Consider the following 16,174-nt stretch of genomic DNA (forward strand, 5'->3'; position numbering starts at 1 on the left):
TGCAGTTATTCCAGAACATTCTTTTCCCAGTTCCCATTGTGCCTGGTGATTGTGTCATTGTTCCGAGGCCGCTCCAATCAGGTTCCCTTCCTGATTGCCTTCCCACCGTGCTGGGCTCAGGAGCTCGGCACAGACCTGACTGCAATTTCAATTCTTGGGGTTATTTATGGCTCTGGGCTTGCTGTTGGATTTTGGGAGACTCTCTGCACCTCTGATGCCTTGGGAAGGCTGAGCCGGAACAGAGACTGGGCAGAGCTGAGAATAAAGGAGAGATTTATTGAAAGGCCTTTAGGATACACCTTGGGCAGGACAAGAGCCTGGCCAGGGCTGCACCCAGGGTAGACCCAAAAATGGGCACAAAAATGGCTGACTGGTCATGAGGTCTCACATTTTTGTAAGTTTTGGTCCATTTGCACATTGGGGTTGAATTGTCCAGTTCCAGCTCCAGGCTGTGAGGTCCCATCCTTCTCGTTCCTCCCTCCAGCCCACCCTTGTTTGTGCTTTTGGGCCTGGAGACTTGTCCCAGCTGTCCTTGGTGTGCAGCAGGAGAAGGATTTGTTTTGTGTCCCTGCTGTGCGCAGAGCTGAGTGACACTGACTGTGAGCTCAGAGCTGCACCCCTGGGCACCGCAGAACCTGAAATGCACGAAAGATAAAACTTAAGGCATCACCTCTTTGTGTCAGACTCTTGTTCCGTGACATCCCCAGAGTGGGCAGTGACAGAACCACGTGGCTTCCCCCAGCTTCTTCATCTGCTGATGATTTGCAGGACGCTTTTAATGTGAGAATCTTAAATCACTTGCAAACTCCCTGATTAGAAGCTTTGGGCTTGTACTCAGATCCGGGCAAAACACATTTACAGTCTCCCTGTGATTCAGTCGTTGTAGCTCCCTAATTCTGCCTTTCCCTGTGAGATCTGGTGAATTTGCACTCCAAATGGAACTGGTCAGCTTAGAAAATCAGATTTTTTTTTTTTTTCCCGCTTCCAGAGATGTTCAAAACTACATTGGGAAGCCCAGGGGACAAGAACATAGGATGTTTTTACCAGCAGAAACTCCTCACTTGTAAATGTGCTGAGCCATGCTGGGGTTTCTCAGCCTCTTCCAACCCTTGGGCTTCCCTTCCCGCCTGCTGTGGGCAGGGAATTGTGTCCTCCCCATGTCTCTCCCCCGTTCAAACAAAATGTTTCAGTTTATTTGCCTGGGAAAGCGTTTGTTTGGAGGCTGTGCATGCAGAGACGAACAACTCCCAGAGCCCGGCCGGCGCCTTTGCGTTTGCCCGGGCGTCGCTCGGTGTTCATCGACACGGCTGGGAGGAGGAACCCGCCCGTTCCGAGGAGGATTTTGCAGGAATTCCCGTGCCTGCGCGGCGTGCAGGGTCTGGGGAAAGCTTTGCAGGTATCGCTGCGATGGGGGGGTTCTGTGCAGAGCAGAGAAATCCTGCTGCTGGCACACGAGCTTCCCTTGCAGCTCCCACATCTCGGTGTCTCCTCAAGTGGCTTCCAAACCCTCGTCCTTCCTCCCTGACAGGAGCGAGGAGAAGGATTGCCACCCTTGTGATGCCGTGTGAGCCATTCAAACCCACATCTCGGGCCGTATTTAACCGAGGGAAAGTTTCGGGGTTTTGTTTGAACTGAGACGCTGATGTGATCCTTGCGATAAGAGCCCAGTTATCTCCGGGCTGACCTAATTACAGCTGCCCCAGGAATTACCTGCACCTCGCGTGTTTCTCGTGATAACCTTTTAATTACTCTTTGAAAAAGTAGCCTGGGTGACTTGTACTTAATTACCAATCAAGACACAAAGGTTTTGGTCTTAAAGACGGCAAAAGGGAGGAGGAGAGGAAGGGACAAAGGGAAGTGGGGAGGAGAGAGTTCCTTCCCCCAGTGTTCCTGTGGCCTGCAGAGATGCAAATCGGGGGTGAAACATCATCCTGGGGTTCAATCCCGGTAAAGAAATTCCTGGAAAAGCAGCATTTGTCAGCTGGGAATGCACAGAGTTTGTGTTGAGTCACCTCTGGTCCAGTGACATATCCCTTTGTCACTGCCCCGTGTCTCCAAGGTGACTACAGTTCTTTTTGCTACGGAGAAGGATAAATAAAGCAGAGGGCAGCTAAATCCTTTGTCACCTTTAGTAAACATCGGAGCCCTGCCTCCCTCTCCCCCTCAGCAGAGCCTTTTGTCACTTCCCATTAACTCCATGGGAAAAGAAGCACAACAAAAAACCCGCTGAAATTTATGTTCTCTGCTTTGGAGGATAAAATGCACTTTATTTGGGTTTGTTGTTTTGTTGTTTTTTTTTTTTTCCTCTCTGGGAAGAGCCGTGTTTGAGCTGCTCCAGCAGCTCCAGGACCCTTCAGCGGCGTCCCTGGTTTGTTCTGAGGAAGTGCTGAGTGTTTCAACTCAGTCTGCAGGATAATTGATGAAACTGGAGCTGAAAAGTCTGGGAGAGGTAATGGAGTTAATGCAACTGCAGCAGGGCTCCGCAGTTTTGATTCAGTTTTTTCCATATTTATTAGCAGAGGGTGCATCAGGAGGAGTGATAAAAGCAGCTGATTCAATCAGAGTGGGAGCTTTTTCCCTGGCACCGTGTGGAATGTTGTAGGCTGAGGAGGAGGCTTGGCTCGGGTATTTTGGCAGCCTCCTCAGAGATGGGGATGGAGCAGTTCTGTCCTGGTTTAGGGGTTCAAGGACCTCCTCTCACTTCTGCCCTCCCAGGTGGGAGGTGTCACACACAGGACAGGTCTCTGAAGGTGTTGCTGTTACTCAAGTAATATTTTCTTCCCCGAATTGTTTTTGTTTTCCCTCAAGCTGCTGATTAACCACTTTTATAGGGATAATCTCCCAGCAAAGCCTGACAACCCCCAGCCCTGGAAATGTCCCAAGGGCAGCTTGGAGCAACCTGGGATAGTGGGAGGTGTCCCTGCCCATGGAAGGGCTGGAATGGGATTTCAGGTCCTGGGATTTTGGGAGTCTTCCTTTAAATTAAGGTGTGTGAAGTGGATTAAGTGTAGAAAGATTTTCTGTAATTGGGCAGCACCTACTGGATTTTAATTAAGATTCTGCCCTGGAAGAGTTTTTGCTGGATAGTGAGCCCTGGCTGCTGTTGGCGAGTGAGGCAGGGCTTTTGGGAGGTAACTTTAAGTAATGTATGGAAATTCTGGGGAGGATCGTGGTGTCCTTCACCTTCCATTTATTTCCAGGCTCAGCTGCCTTCATTCCTGAGCAGGAGTGACAATTCCAGCCCCAGTGGGGAGTTTTTTTGGGGGTCAGAGGGAGCGGGATGAGGTTTTTTTAGCAGTGGAAGGAGGGAAATTGAACCAACCCGTGGCCCTGGCTTGGTGCTTCTTTTTGAGACTGCTCTGGGAGGGAGCAGGGCGGGCTGAGGAGGGTGAGGGCAGCGCAGGGAGTTTTTGGTTGTTGCCCCGTTGCTCTGTGATGAGGACATGGCCTGTAAGAACCTGTCCCAAAAGTCTCTAGACTTAACGCAGAGCCAAACCTTCAGAAGTGATGTCCCTTAGGCTCAGTGAGCAGGTGGTGGCACTGCCCTCTGTGGGCTTTGGTGCCAGCAGAGGCTGTGGGGGTAAGGCAGAGCACTGGGATGTGCTGGGAATCCCTCCCAGGAGCAGGGATCAATCCTGCCCGGAGCCCAGGAGCTGCTCTGCTCCCTGGGCAAATCCCTTATCAGCTTTCCCAGCTGTAAAATGCCATAATCCCAGAATGGCAGAGAGCTGCTGGCCTGAGAACTTCTCCGTGCTGCCTTGCTTGTGTTTCACGCTGTTCCAGACATTTGTGCCTGTTCTCCAGGCTGCAGGACGCTGGGTTCCTGCTCTGGAGAGCTCCTGGGTGTTCCCAACACCTCCACTGTGCCAACACTTGCTCCTTGTTCTCCACTTGCCCTGTGTTCAGCACTAAACAAACCTCCTGTGATTTCCAGGGGGTTCCAAGAACTTATTTTTTTTTTCCCCATTTACTCAATTTCACGCCCCTGGTGACTTTTTTTTTTTTCTTTTTCTTTTTCTTTTTTTTTAATTTTTTTTGAAGAAAGACACAAATAACCCAAATCTGCCAAGTTCTGAATTGAAGCCGCTGAGCCGTGCTTGGGTTGGATCCAAACTTGTCTTTGTTTACTCAGAATGTCAGCTCGGATTTGCCAGGGGGTGACTGAGGTTTGATGAACTTTTCCTGTGATTTTTGTCTTTTTCTTCCTCTTGGTTTGTCACAACGAGAAGAGAGGTGCCAGGGTTGGATCTCATGGAATTGTTTGGAAGGGTTTGGGTGGGAAGGGAATTAAATCAGCTCAGCTCATCCAGCGCCAGCCCCATGGGCAGGGACACTTCCCCAATCCCAGCTCCTGCCTGTGCTGGGACCCCCGGGCAGCTCTGCAGGTGGGGTCTCAGAGGGGCCAAAATCCCACTGCAATCCCAGGAAATCTTGGAAAAACGGGCGCGGAAGGGACATGAGAAAAATAATAACTCACATCCAACTCCATGGTCTTCCCACTCCATTGCATTGCATGGAAAATCCAATCTATTGAAATTTGATGCTCAGTACCTGTCTCCAGCCTGAGCCATGAAGGCCTCATATATCTGAGCTGGCTGTGCTGGCTCTGGGCTCTATAAATAACACTTTTCTAGTGGGAATTGACCCAAACCCTGCTTTAAACAAGTGGAGAAATCCATCCAGGCTGGGATTTATGAGCTCTGTCACTGTCCCCCGAGCCCGTGTTGGTTAATGAAGCTTTGTCAGTGTCAGAGGTAAGCAAAGGGCTCCTGGGCCTTGATGGATTGTGCTTGGCTTGGGCAAGGGAGGGAAGTGCAGCTGATTCCTAAGACTGAGAGCTGTGCTAGATAAAATTCCTGGGAAAATTGGAGGTGCTCATGGCACTGTGAGAGGTCAAGGAACAGAAAAAACTGGGGGATTTTTTTTGCCTCCTGCCTTGTTACTGTCATGGTAAGAAAAACAAGAAGTAGGGAACGTCAGAACCAACGGATTGGATTGTTTGGAATCAATTCTCCACAGCAGCTGGGATGGGATAAAATGGGCCACGTGGGGCTGGCTGGTGGAATGTGAGAAGATCCAAGGAGCTGCTGGTGCTCGGAGCACTCCTGTGCAGGTGTTTGTTCCGTGCCTGACTCCCAAACAAAAGCTGCTGGGTTCTGAGCACAAATCCCTCCACCAGCTTGGCTAAATCCAACTGGGAACTGTTTCTTGTGTCACTGCAGGATCTTTTTAAGCTGGTTGAGAGTTGATTTTTTTTTTTCTTTTTTTTTTTTTTTTTTTTGGTCCAGAGCATCATTTCAGCCTTGCAGGGCTCCAAATGAAAGGACAGCTATCTCAGTGACACCAGCGAGCTGTGCCTGGCGGACAGAGCTGCCTTTTAAGTGTCTGCAGCATTTGGGAGCTGGGAGAGCGCTCAGATCATGCTCTGCTTGTTTTATTGATGATTAATGAGAGCCTTCGTGTTCGTGCGCTCTGGAAAAAAAAAAAACCCGCTGACATCTCGCTGTAATTGCGTTTTTTCTTTAATAAATACGGGGGGGGGGGAAAAAATCTAACAGAGCCACTGAGGGGAGGAATTCCTGCGCCAGCCAAGCCTGAGGAAATGCCAGGAGAGAGCGAGCTGGCTCCTCAGGTGTGGCATTTATCCACAGGCACTGGAAACAGGGAAAGGTCTGCGGGAAGGAGAAGGGATGAGATGTGTGAGCACCTGGGGCACAGCCAGAGGGATCGGCCAGGGCTGGGAGGAGGAGGATGCTGGAGGGGCTGCACAGAAAAGCCAGGGCACCCCTGGAGCCCCAACGAGGGGACAAACACAACCCTGCTGCCCAGGGCTCTGCCAGCTCTGCAGAGCCCTAAAGGTTCCCTTGGGATCTGGCCCAGGGTTTGGAGGAGATCTTAAACCCCATTCAGGATGAGAGATGATTTCTAAAATGAAGGCATGCCTAGGAATGAAAGGATACTTTCTTTCCCCCTGGACACAGTCCGGTCTCCTGTGGGCTCTGGGATGGCCCTGTTGGGGTGGGGAGGTGGCACCAGTGACCCCCTGTCATCACAGAATATTCTGAGTTGGGATAAATCTGCAAGGATCATCCAGGTCCAGCTCCTCCTGGTCCCTTCTAAGCTTGCCCATCCTGTGATTCTGTCACTGTGTGCTGAGAGAACACAGCTCAGAGGGAGATCTACCCTTCGGAAAAGTCTGGAACGAGCAATCCTCTCCCACTGCTCCCTGCAAACAGGGCAAAGCCGGCCTGGAGTCCTTTGAAAGGTGAATTCATGAAGGATTCAACTCATCCTCCCTGCACACAGGGACAGACAGGGACACCCAGAGTCACAACAGGGTCACCCAGAGCTGGGGGCCCCTCTCAGCATCTCCTCAGCCCCAGCTCCCTCAGCCTTTCCTGGGCAAGGAGCTGCTCCAGGCCCTTCCTCAGCTCCATCTCCCCGTCCCTCCTGTCCTGAGGCTCCAGAGCTGGACAGTCACCCCAGATGTGCTTCCCAGAGCTGGGCAGAGGGGCAGGATCCCATCCCTCACACCTGCCGTGAAAGGATCATTATCCCAGGATGGTGCAGGGGTGCCAGGCTGGTGTCATTTACCCTGCACACAGCACGGAGAGTGGCTCATTTGATGGGAAATTTTCCCTAATAGGTGCCTTTAAATGGCAGGCAGGAAAAGCTCACCGAGCTGTGGGGTGGTGTAATTTAATGCTGGGTTAAATGATACAATCCAGCGCATTTTCATTAGATGTTCTGAGACACTTCTCCAGCGTTCATGCTTTAAAGGCTGCTGGATTGCCAGCTGCAATAACTGTTTTGATTGCAGCCTGAGCTGATGGTGGGCATCCTACCAGAAAAATAATGGGCTGGGGTTTTTAATTATGGCACCTGCAGTCCCAAACGGGCGCCTGCGTCACCACGAGCAGGACGCTGGTGCTGCATCCAGAGGGATTTGCGATGATGTGCAACAGATGGAGCTGAGGGGCTTTGGAACAGGGCTGGGGGTGACGTTGTTTTACACCACAACGACACAGACCCTGAGATTCAGAAGGCTGAAGATGACTTTTTTTTTTTATTTTCGGGATGCGTCTCCCTTTTATACTGTTTTACACAGACCGATTTGGTTGGTGAAAACAAAGGCAAAACCTCTTCAGTCACATTGGTCAGAGCAGAGGGACATCGAGAGGAGATGTCCCTCCTAGGAAAAAGAATGAATAACACAGATACAGTTACAAAAATATTTCTCCTGTTTTCAGAAAATTCCCTGGGAAAAGAATTTCAGAAAACCAAAACACCCCAGGCACGGAACCGGGGTTACAGGGTGGTCCTGGCTGGGTGTTTGTGGGAAATAGATTTGTAGAGAATTCTTTTATTTTTAAAATCACAAGGGGTGATTTTAGATGATTGGCTTTAAGGCATTTACTGCATCATGTGGCAAAAGCTGATAGGCAAAAAATGCTTCTAATGGATTGGAATTAGGAAATAGTTTAGGTTCTGATTGTGATGGTGTGAATTATAACACCTGTATTGTCTCACCCTTCACATGAGACTGACGATAGAATGAAACCTCTTAAAACTCCTCTCAGTTGCCCAATCTCTGGGTCAGGAAAAGGGATAATCTGACAGGTGTTGGGGTTTGGGGGAAAAAGAAACGTTCAGGTGTGGCTTAAAGCTGCTGAGCAGAGCAGCCAAGGGGGCTCTGGCTGGGGCTCAGCTCCTTTCAGAGGGGCATGGGGCAGTTTCCCATCGGTGCCTGTCCTGGTTTGGAAACACAGGAGCCTCCCTTTGGAATAGAGATTGTGAGCTCCCTCCCTCTGAATTATTATAATTTTGAAATTAAGGGGCTCTCAGGCAAAGATCTGGGAATAGGAATAACAGTTCTTTACTAGGAAAATTAAAATGAAAATGCAGTAGTGTAAAAAATCACTGACAGGGTCAGAATATGACCTGTCTGACCCCTGTTGGTCAGGGTGTTGGTGTCAGTCCAAATAAATCCTCCTGCAGTGCCAGCTGTGGTTCTGTGGGAGCAGAGATGATCCTGGAGAAGGCTCCAGTGGTGCTGAGATGGGTCCGCTCTCCCTCTGGGAATCCAGTGCACACAGGCTGTGCTGGTGTTCTGAATGCCAGCTTTGATCCAGGTGGGAATGCTGGGCTCCTCCCCCTGGGTGGAGCCTCTCCCCGTGGGATGATGGGATTGGCTCCTCCCCTGGGTGGAGCCTCTCCCCGTGGGATGATGGGATTGTATCAGCCCTGCAGTGAGCCTGGATGGCCCATGGACAGCCGATATCCCCTGGAGGGAGGATGGGGCTTGGAAGGGATAAAGAACATTACCCCACCTGGTTTTAACGGCTGATGGCAACACACACTGCTGGTTACTGCACTGCAACCTGAGGCAGGGCTGTCACACAGGAAGGATCCACCCAGGGGCTGGAGCATGTCCAGGGCAGGGAACGGAGCTGGGAAGGGGCTGGAGAATTCCTGATGGAGCTGAGGGGGCTCAGCCTGGAGAAAAGGAGGCTCAGGGGGACTTTCTGGCTCTGCACAACTCCCTGACAGGAGGGGACAGCCGGGGGGGTCGGGCTCTGCTCCCAGGGAACAGGGACAGGAGGAGAGGGAACGGCCTCCAGCTGAACCAGGGGAGGTTTAAATTGGATATCAGGGAAAAATTCTGCATGGAAAGGGTGGTCAGGCCTTGGAAGTGCCCAGGGAGGTTTGGAGTGCCCACACCTGGAGGTGTCCAGGGAAGGGCTGGAGGTGATACTTGGGGACAAAGTGGGGATTGTGCACAGGCTGGACTCAAGGGCTTTTCCAACCTCCTGATCCTGGGATTCTGTCCCACCTGGATCCAGGCTGAGCCTCGTGGCAGGTGTGGGTTCTAACCTGTGGAAGGTGCTTTTCACTGCCGTCAGCTCTCCCCAAACAGATTTTTCTGTCTTGCTGCAAACTGGGAGCCAAACCAGGAAGATTTGCAGCGTCCGTGGCACACCTGGAGCAGAGCGCGGAGGACGCAAACAGAGCAGAGGATTTCTGTGTTCATTTGTTTGGATATATTGATTTTTTTTTTTTTTTTTTTTGCAAGGGCAAGCTTATCAAGTGGCATTTCTGGCGCTGGTTTCGTTTGGTTCCTCGCTGCAGGAGCAAAATTAAGCCAATGAAAAACACATTGCAAACCTCACACAATCAGCGCCGGCTCCAAGCACGTTAAGGGGATAATCACTCAATAATCCATTTGGCCAGAGGTACAGAAGGAATGGAATATGATTATTCCTGCTGTTATTACTGCCCTCACCTCCATAAAAACAAGGAATGGAGTTTGCTGCTTTTCTGCCTCGTTACTGTGTGGTTTTTGTGATTGCTGCCCTAAAGATCGCCGATGTCAGAATTGCTGTTTGGTGGGGAATGATTCCATGTTCTGTCCGCCGTTCCCGTGGTTTAAATTTCTCTAGGCTGCAGATTTAGGGAGGAAAGCGGGAGAACAGTTACCAGGCAGGGATTCCTGCCAATCCTGGCTGTCCTGGAGCTTTGGAACAGCAGAGCTGAGGTTTTGAACACGGACACAGTAAATGATCGTTCCTTCAAGGGGACGTTGCCTGGGCTCTCACTTGGACAAGACAAGGACATCAGAGAAGAAGAAAAAAAAATCCAGTTTTTTTCTTCAGTTTATTCACTTCTGAATAAAAATTTCCTGATGGAAGCAGCGTTTCCTGCTTCCTCCTGACTGAGTTTGGTTTCAGCAGTGCCAGTGGAGCCAGGTGTGATGTTCTGTGGGCAGAGAGGCTTTTTGGTGTGCAGGGGAGCAGAGTTGGGAGCAGAGTCTGGAGCAGGGTCTGGAGGGTTTGGAGCAGGATCTGGAGCAGGTTTGGAGCAGTGTTTGGAGGGTTTGGAGCAGGATCTGGAGCAGGTTTGGAGCAGTGTTTGGAGGATTTGGAGCAGGGTTTGGGTTTGGAGCGGGGTTTGGTGCAGAGTTTGGAGCAGGATTTGGAGCAGTTTGGGGCAGGGTCTGGAGCAGGGTCTGGAGGATTTGGAGCAGGGCTTGGAATAGGGTTTGGAGGATTTGGAGCAGGGTTTGCAGCAAAGTTTGGTGCCCTTTGGTGCTGCCAGGCCCCTTCTGCTCTGTTGGCTCTGGGCACACACGAGGGAACCTCTGAGGATCAGAGCTGGTTGGGTTTATCAGAGGTTCCCCTGGAAATTGTCTCTCCAGTGAGTGTGGAACAAACCCAGTGACAATTTCATGCCCTCGTGCACAGGCTCTTCTCTTTTAAGGCCCTGTTAGTAGAAAATACCAGTTGTGTTGGAATAAATGCTGCAGGGCAGTGTTGTTTCAGGTAACACTTAATTCCTGTGACTCCTCGGGGACAGCAGCTCTTCCTTACAGGTAAAGGACATGTTCGTGCTGCCCTGAATTAAAAGCAGCATCTGCAAAGTGGGATCCTGTCAGCTCAGGGGCTGTGAGCAGAATCCAGGATGCAAAAAGCTCAGTTCAGAGGGAGCAGACCCACTCGGGGTGATGAAAAGCCCAGAGCAAACCCCTGGGTGATGCCAGGGGCTGATCAAGGGAAGAGAAATCAGCAGGCTCTGCTTTTATTAAAGCTGGTCCAGCCATTTCCTGGATTTTTTTTTTATTATTATTTTTTTGAGTGCATGGACTTTTCAGCAGGCCACTCTTAATTAAGCTGCCAAATTAATTAATAAGAACAATGATGCTTTTACTCAGCATGGTAGAAACTGAATCCTTCTAGATCCTGGAAGCTTTGATTATTAATAAACAGGAGCAATTGTCCTTCCAGCTTGTCCAGACATCGGGTTTTATGCCGAGGGCTGGTCAGTGCTGCTGCGCTGACATGAAAACTTAAACCACGGGCTGGCAACTCTGTGAGCTCTGCCAATAACTGGAAATTTTGCTTCAATAAAGTTCTCCGGCAGGGCCTGTCAGCTCTCATCAGTCAGGGCTCAAATGTGTGTGAAATAATATTTAGCTTTGCTCAACGAGAGCCAGGGAGAGGAGGGAAGTTCCCTCGCTGTCTCTGGTGATGACTTTAAGGAGGAATTGCTTGAGCTGGGTGCTCAGAGAAATTTAATTGGTGCCCCCCCCCAAATCTGGTTTTGTTCTGTGGGTGCCTCTTCATTCCACGTGAAGGGAGGAAATACCCTGAATGAAATAATATTTACAGGTATTTCCGGAAGGGTCAGGGAGCTTTGTGTCCCAGGTGATCCTTTGCCCCCCTGGCACAAAGCCTGGCTGCTCTCCGTGGGATAAACCTCGGTGTGTGCTGGAAGAAGCTTTAAATTCTCCTTTTTCCTGTTTATCTCCTTTAAGTTCTCCTTTTTCCTGTTTATCTCATGTTACTCCTGCCCTTGTGATCCTTTGAGCACTCTTGATCCCAAATGCTACCAAATTCCTTCAGTTCCTGCTGCTCCTGTGGTTTTTAAGTCTGGGTTTGGGGCAGCTCAGGGATTGCTCCTGGAGCAGGCAGGAGTTGGCTGTGGGATTGATTTAAACTGGAATTCTGTCCAGGAATCCCCTTGGCCAAGCAGAAGGAGAAGGTTTGGAAGTTGTAAAACTGTAATTTTGGAGAATAGGCTGGTCTGGGGATGGCTCAGCACCAGGGGGACGTGTTTGGGATTAATGAAAATAATTAATGAACAGGCTTTACAATAAAATCAGTTGTCATTTAGCCCTGAGTCCATGAGGGAAGCGGGTGGGAGGACAAGACACCAGGGCTGGGAGTTCCTGGGTTGGTCCAATTTTATTTTCTTCTCTTCCCTCTGATTTGTGTCCATGTCCTGAGAATTCCTGCAGCTCCCAGCCCCTCTCATGCAGCAATTCCATGGCTGTGGGCTTGGTTTTTTTACCGCTGGGAACCGCACCAACCTTTGCTGTGGTGCATTTTGGATCTGTCCCCACATAAAACTCTCATCCTTGGCTTTGTGCTGGGCTGGGTGAGGCTGGGGAGGAATCCTAGAAACTTCCAGCCGCACTGAAGGGTTTAATTTATGTCTAACATTCGTTTTTAGCCTGTTTTTGTGCTCACTTTAGTGCAGTTTGTACAACTCTTCGGTCAGATTTTTACTCCAAGGTTCTCGGAACATTTTAAACGTTTACTGAGCAATGCCCTGGGCTCACTCAGACCCCCAAAAATCTCTGTCCCGGGGCGTGGGTGGGTTCTGCTCCAGCAGAACTTCTGCGTTTGTGGAGTGCCCCAGGGCAGGTGCTGGTGACCAGGGTGTGAAACAGGGAGAGGTATGGGACAGGACCAGTGAAGAACCACAGGAGTGCAGAAAACCTGTGAAAAATTAGAGGAGCAGTTCCTGTGGTCAGGCAGGAGGTGGGAACAGCTCAGGGTTTGTTGCTCCCAGGCTGTCCCAGGTGTCCCAAGTGCAGCTCTGAGCTCCTCCAGGAGCGGGATGGGATCTGCCCCTCTCCTGGATTATTGCGGGGCAGTGCTGGGTGTGACCTGCTGTGGGTTTTTCTTGATGAGTGTGACCCTGCTGTGGGTTTTTCCTGGTGGGTCTGACCCTGCTGTGGGTTTTTTCCAGGCTGACAGGATTCCAGCTGCCCGCTCCCATCGTCAGCACCGGGCTGGTGCTGTCCCTGTGGCTCGTCAGTGACTACGCCGTGAGTGCCCAAGGCTTCCAGGCCAGCTACGAGGGTGAGTCCAAGGAGGGGCTGCATTTGCACCTAAATTCAGCTTGGGAGGTGGGAAACTGAGCTGCGGGGTCTGGACCAGGATCTGAACATCTCTGCCTCGTTGTTGTGTAATTTAATCTTTTTTTTTTCAGCATTTAACTCACAGATCCAGAATGGGATTCATTTTTTTTTTTCCTTTTTCCATTACAAGTGTACTCTGGCTGAATTCCCTGGAATGTCTGGGCAGGGCGGGCAATGTGGGGTTGACAGTTGGATTTCCAGGAGCAGCGTCACCGGGAGATTTGAATTATTGCACTTTCCTTACATTCTCTTCACCCACGTGTTATTCTGCTTTTCCCTGCCCCTGCCTCCCCAAGCCCTGAACCCACCCCCGTGTTTGCTGCCATAAACCATGCCCACTGCCTGTGGGGCTGCAGGGCTGTGTGAAGGCTTCAAACCCTCAAATACTCTGGAGCCCTTGGATGTGTGGAAAAAGCTGTTTCACAGTGGAAGTCATGTCCGTGGTGCTGCTGGGGGAATGACAACCACGTTAAAATTCAGCTTACGCGGCTGTTGATTACTGAACCTAAAACGCTGTTCAGCTCCCCATAAATGTTTTCTTTTTCTTTTTTTTTTTTGCTGGATTCCTTAAAATTATCATTAAGGCTGAGAGAACTTATTGGTAATGAGTCCAACCAGCCAATTACCCCGGACATTGAGGCAGGGAAATGCCTTCATTGAGGTGATGGTGGAGCCTCGCAGCGTTTCGTGCTCTTGCCAATTAAATTCCGTTCAAGTCCCCTCTAATTTCTGCTGAGATTCTCCAGTTCTCTGCCTCGAGGCACTCAGAGGGTTTTGTCGGTGCTGGAGCGAGCTGAGCTCGCAGGGGCTTGGTGGGGTCAGCTGTGGGATCAGCTGTGGGGTCAGCAGTGGATCAGCTGTGGATCAGCTGTGGGGTCAGCTGTGGGGGCAGAGCTTGGCCCAGGATTGTCCCACTCGTCCCCATAAGGTCAGAGAGCAGCTCTGGTTGTTCCCAGGAGGTGGGTTCACTGGGGAGGCTGGCAGGACAGGTGAGGATTTTGGCGACAGGTGAGGATTTTGGGACAGGTGAAGCTTTTGGGATAGGTGAGGCTTTTAGGATAGGTGAGGATGTCAGGACAGGTGAGGGTTTTGGGACAAGTGAAGCTTTTGGGATAGGTGAGGATTTCAGGACAGGGTGAGGATTTTGGGACAGATGATGTCAGGACAGGTGAGGATTTTGGGACAAGTGAGGATTCTGGGACAGCTGAAGCTTTTGGGATTGGCGAGGATTTCGGGGCAGATGAAGCTTTTGGGACAGGTGAAGATTTTGGGACAGCGCCTGTTGGGAGGAAAGCCAAACCCATTTACAAAACCTCTTTCCCCCCCCCCCAAACATTCACCATTCATTTCAGATTTGCCCCCTTGCAGCCCCTCTGCTGGAACATCTGCCAGTCCCTGCGTGAGCCCACGTCACTCCCAAATCCTGGGACAGAGGACACGCAGCTGCTCTTGCACTTCCTTGACATTTCCAGTTCATTTTTTTGGCATTTACACACGGCTCCTTGTACACTTTGTAATGTTTTTTTTTTTTATTACCTCGATGCCGCAGGAAATCTTGTACAAAGGCTGGCGCCGGGGCTGCCCTTTAGTCACACACATCTGAAATGATCTGGGGTTTGTTTGACTGGTGATTAGGAGGCTTTCGAGGCTCTGGCTGAGGGGGGAAAATAAATGTATTTAAAACTGAACCTGAGCCAGAGTGACAGAGAGAGCGCTGGCCTAAATCGGAGCTTTATTTTGAGGGCGGGACGGGGGGGTTTGCTGGCTTGAAATGCCACCCTGAGCCTGCCCCAAAGGAAATCATTCGCGTTTTGGGTGTTAACTGAGGCTGAAGGAGGTGATAAATGCGGTGTGGGTGCTGCTGGAATGCTGCTGGAATGCTGCTTCAGTTCTTTGGGGTTCTGTGGCTCAGGGAAGAGCCCGTGAGGTGATAATTCCCATTTAAAGGCGGAACAGTGCATGGGGAATCCCGCAGCAAACGGCTCTGGGATGATCTGCCACCAAAGCCCGCTGCTCCTTGTTCTGCTCCTCCCTCGGAGCCGTCCTTGGGAAACCCACCCAAAAAATCCCAGAATTTTAAAATCGGGAGCGATTCCTTTTCCAGAGCTGCTGTGGGGCTTGAAAATGTGGGAATGGACCCCCCAAAATCCCAATCTGGGAATGGACCCCCCAAAATCCCAACCTGGGAATGGATCCCCCAAAATCCCGTTTGGGAATGGATCCCCCAAAATCCCGTTTGGGAATGGATCCCCCCAAAATCCCAGCCTGGGAATGGATCCCGCAAAATCCCGTTTGGGAATGGATCCCCCCAAAATCCCAGCCTGGGAATGGATCCCGCAAAATCCCGTTTGGGAATGGATCCCCCCAAAATCCCAACCTGGGAATGGATCCCGCAAAATCCCGTTTGGGAATGGACCCCCCCAAAATCCCAATCTGGGAATGGATCCCCCAAAATCCCGTTTGGGAATGGACCCCCCCCAAATCCCAATCTGGGAATGGATCCCCCAAAATCCCAACCTGGGAATGGATCCCGCAAAATCCCGTTTGGGCGGTGGATCCCCCCAAAATCCCAATCTGGGAGCGGATCCCCCCAAAATCCCGTTTGGGGAGGGGAGAGGCGTTTAGGGCAGCACAAATCACTGGATTTCGTGGCTGGTGTGGAAAAAGAGCCGAGGGCAGCCATGGCAGGACCACTGGGAGTGAAAAACTGTCAGCTTTTTCTTGGGGAATTGCGAGAACAGCGAGGATTTCATTTCCATTTCAATAAAACGCTTTGATCTCAAGGTAATTTTTTTTTAACTTATGAGCTTCTAGGAAACACCAGCAGTTCAGGGAGCTCCATTTCAGCACGTCGCATTTAGAAAATACTTAAATTAAGTGCTTTTCATGCTTCCAGCATCCCTAAATTTGTTTTCTTTCCTCGTTTACTGTCCCTTGAATTCAACATGATTTCCTAATTAGCCCCGTTCACCCTCAGACTGGGGGATTTTTCCTTCTTTTCCTCACTAAATGATTCTTCTCTCAGCCCCAACCCAGCTGTGGAGTCCTGAATTTTCCTTTCAGCTGCAGAATTTTGGAGCCAGTTTATAAATAATCCCAGTTAAATTTTGCCTGGGATGTGAATCTTGACAGCCTCATCTGGTGAAAAATCTTCTTGAAAATGTAGAAAAGCCCCGGTTTTTTTGCTTGCCCTGGATGATGTGTGAGGCTGGACTGCAAACAGGAATTTATTTCCTCTCCTTTGCTGCCTCACACCTGAAGAATTCACTCGAAGCTGACTTAAAAATAAATCAGGCAAGTCTGGGACAATGAGAGGAAAAGTGCTACAAATTCCACAGAAATAATAAAAAGAGCAGGTGGTTTATTTGTTCACTAATGAAGGGATAAAAGAAGATTAAATTATTAAAGTAAATTCAATTATTACGAAATCGCCACCTCTGGATGCTGTGTGAGACCAGGGGGTGACAAATA

General features: G+C 50.3%; 1 protein-coding gene across 1 annotated transcript in view; it reads left to right on the top strand.

The window, feature by feature from the left end:
• Window positions 1-16,174, top strand: part of CSMD2 (CUB and Sushi multiple domains 2) — a 248,493-nt gene that overhangs the window by 28,698 nt on the left and 203,621 nt on the right. The window contains 1 exon segment of the mRNA XM_066204225.1: window positions 12,532-12,644. Coding sequence (XP_066060322.1) covers window positions 12,532-12,644 — 113 coding nt within the window.

The sequence above is a fragment of the Chamaea fasciata genome, unplaced genomic scaffold, assembly GCF_029207755.1.
Source record: "Chamaea fasciata isolate MVZ Bird 193981 ecotype frontalis unplaced genomic scaffold, bChaFas1.0.hap1 SCAF_26, whole genome shotgun sequence".
NCBI classification, from domain to species: domain Eukaryota; kingdom Metazoa; phylum Chordata; class Aves; order Passeriformes; family Sylviidae; genus Chamaea; species Chamaea fasciata.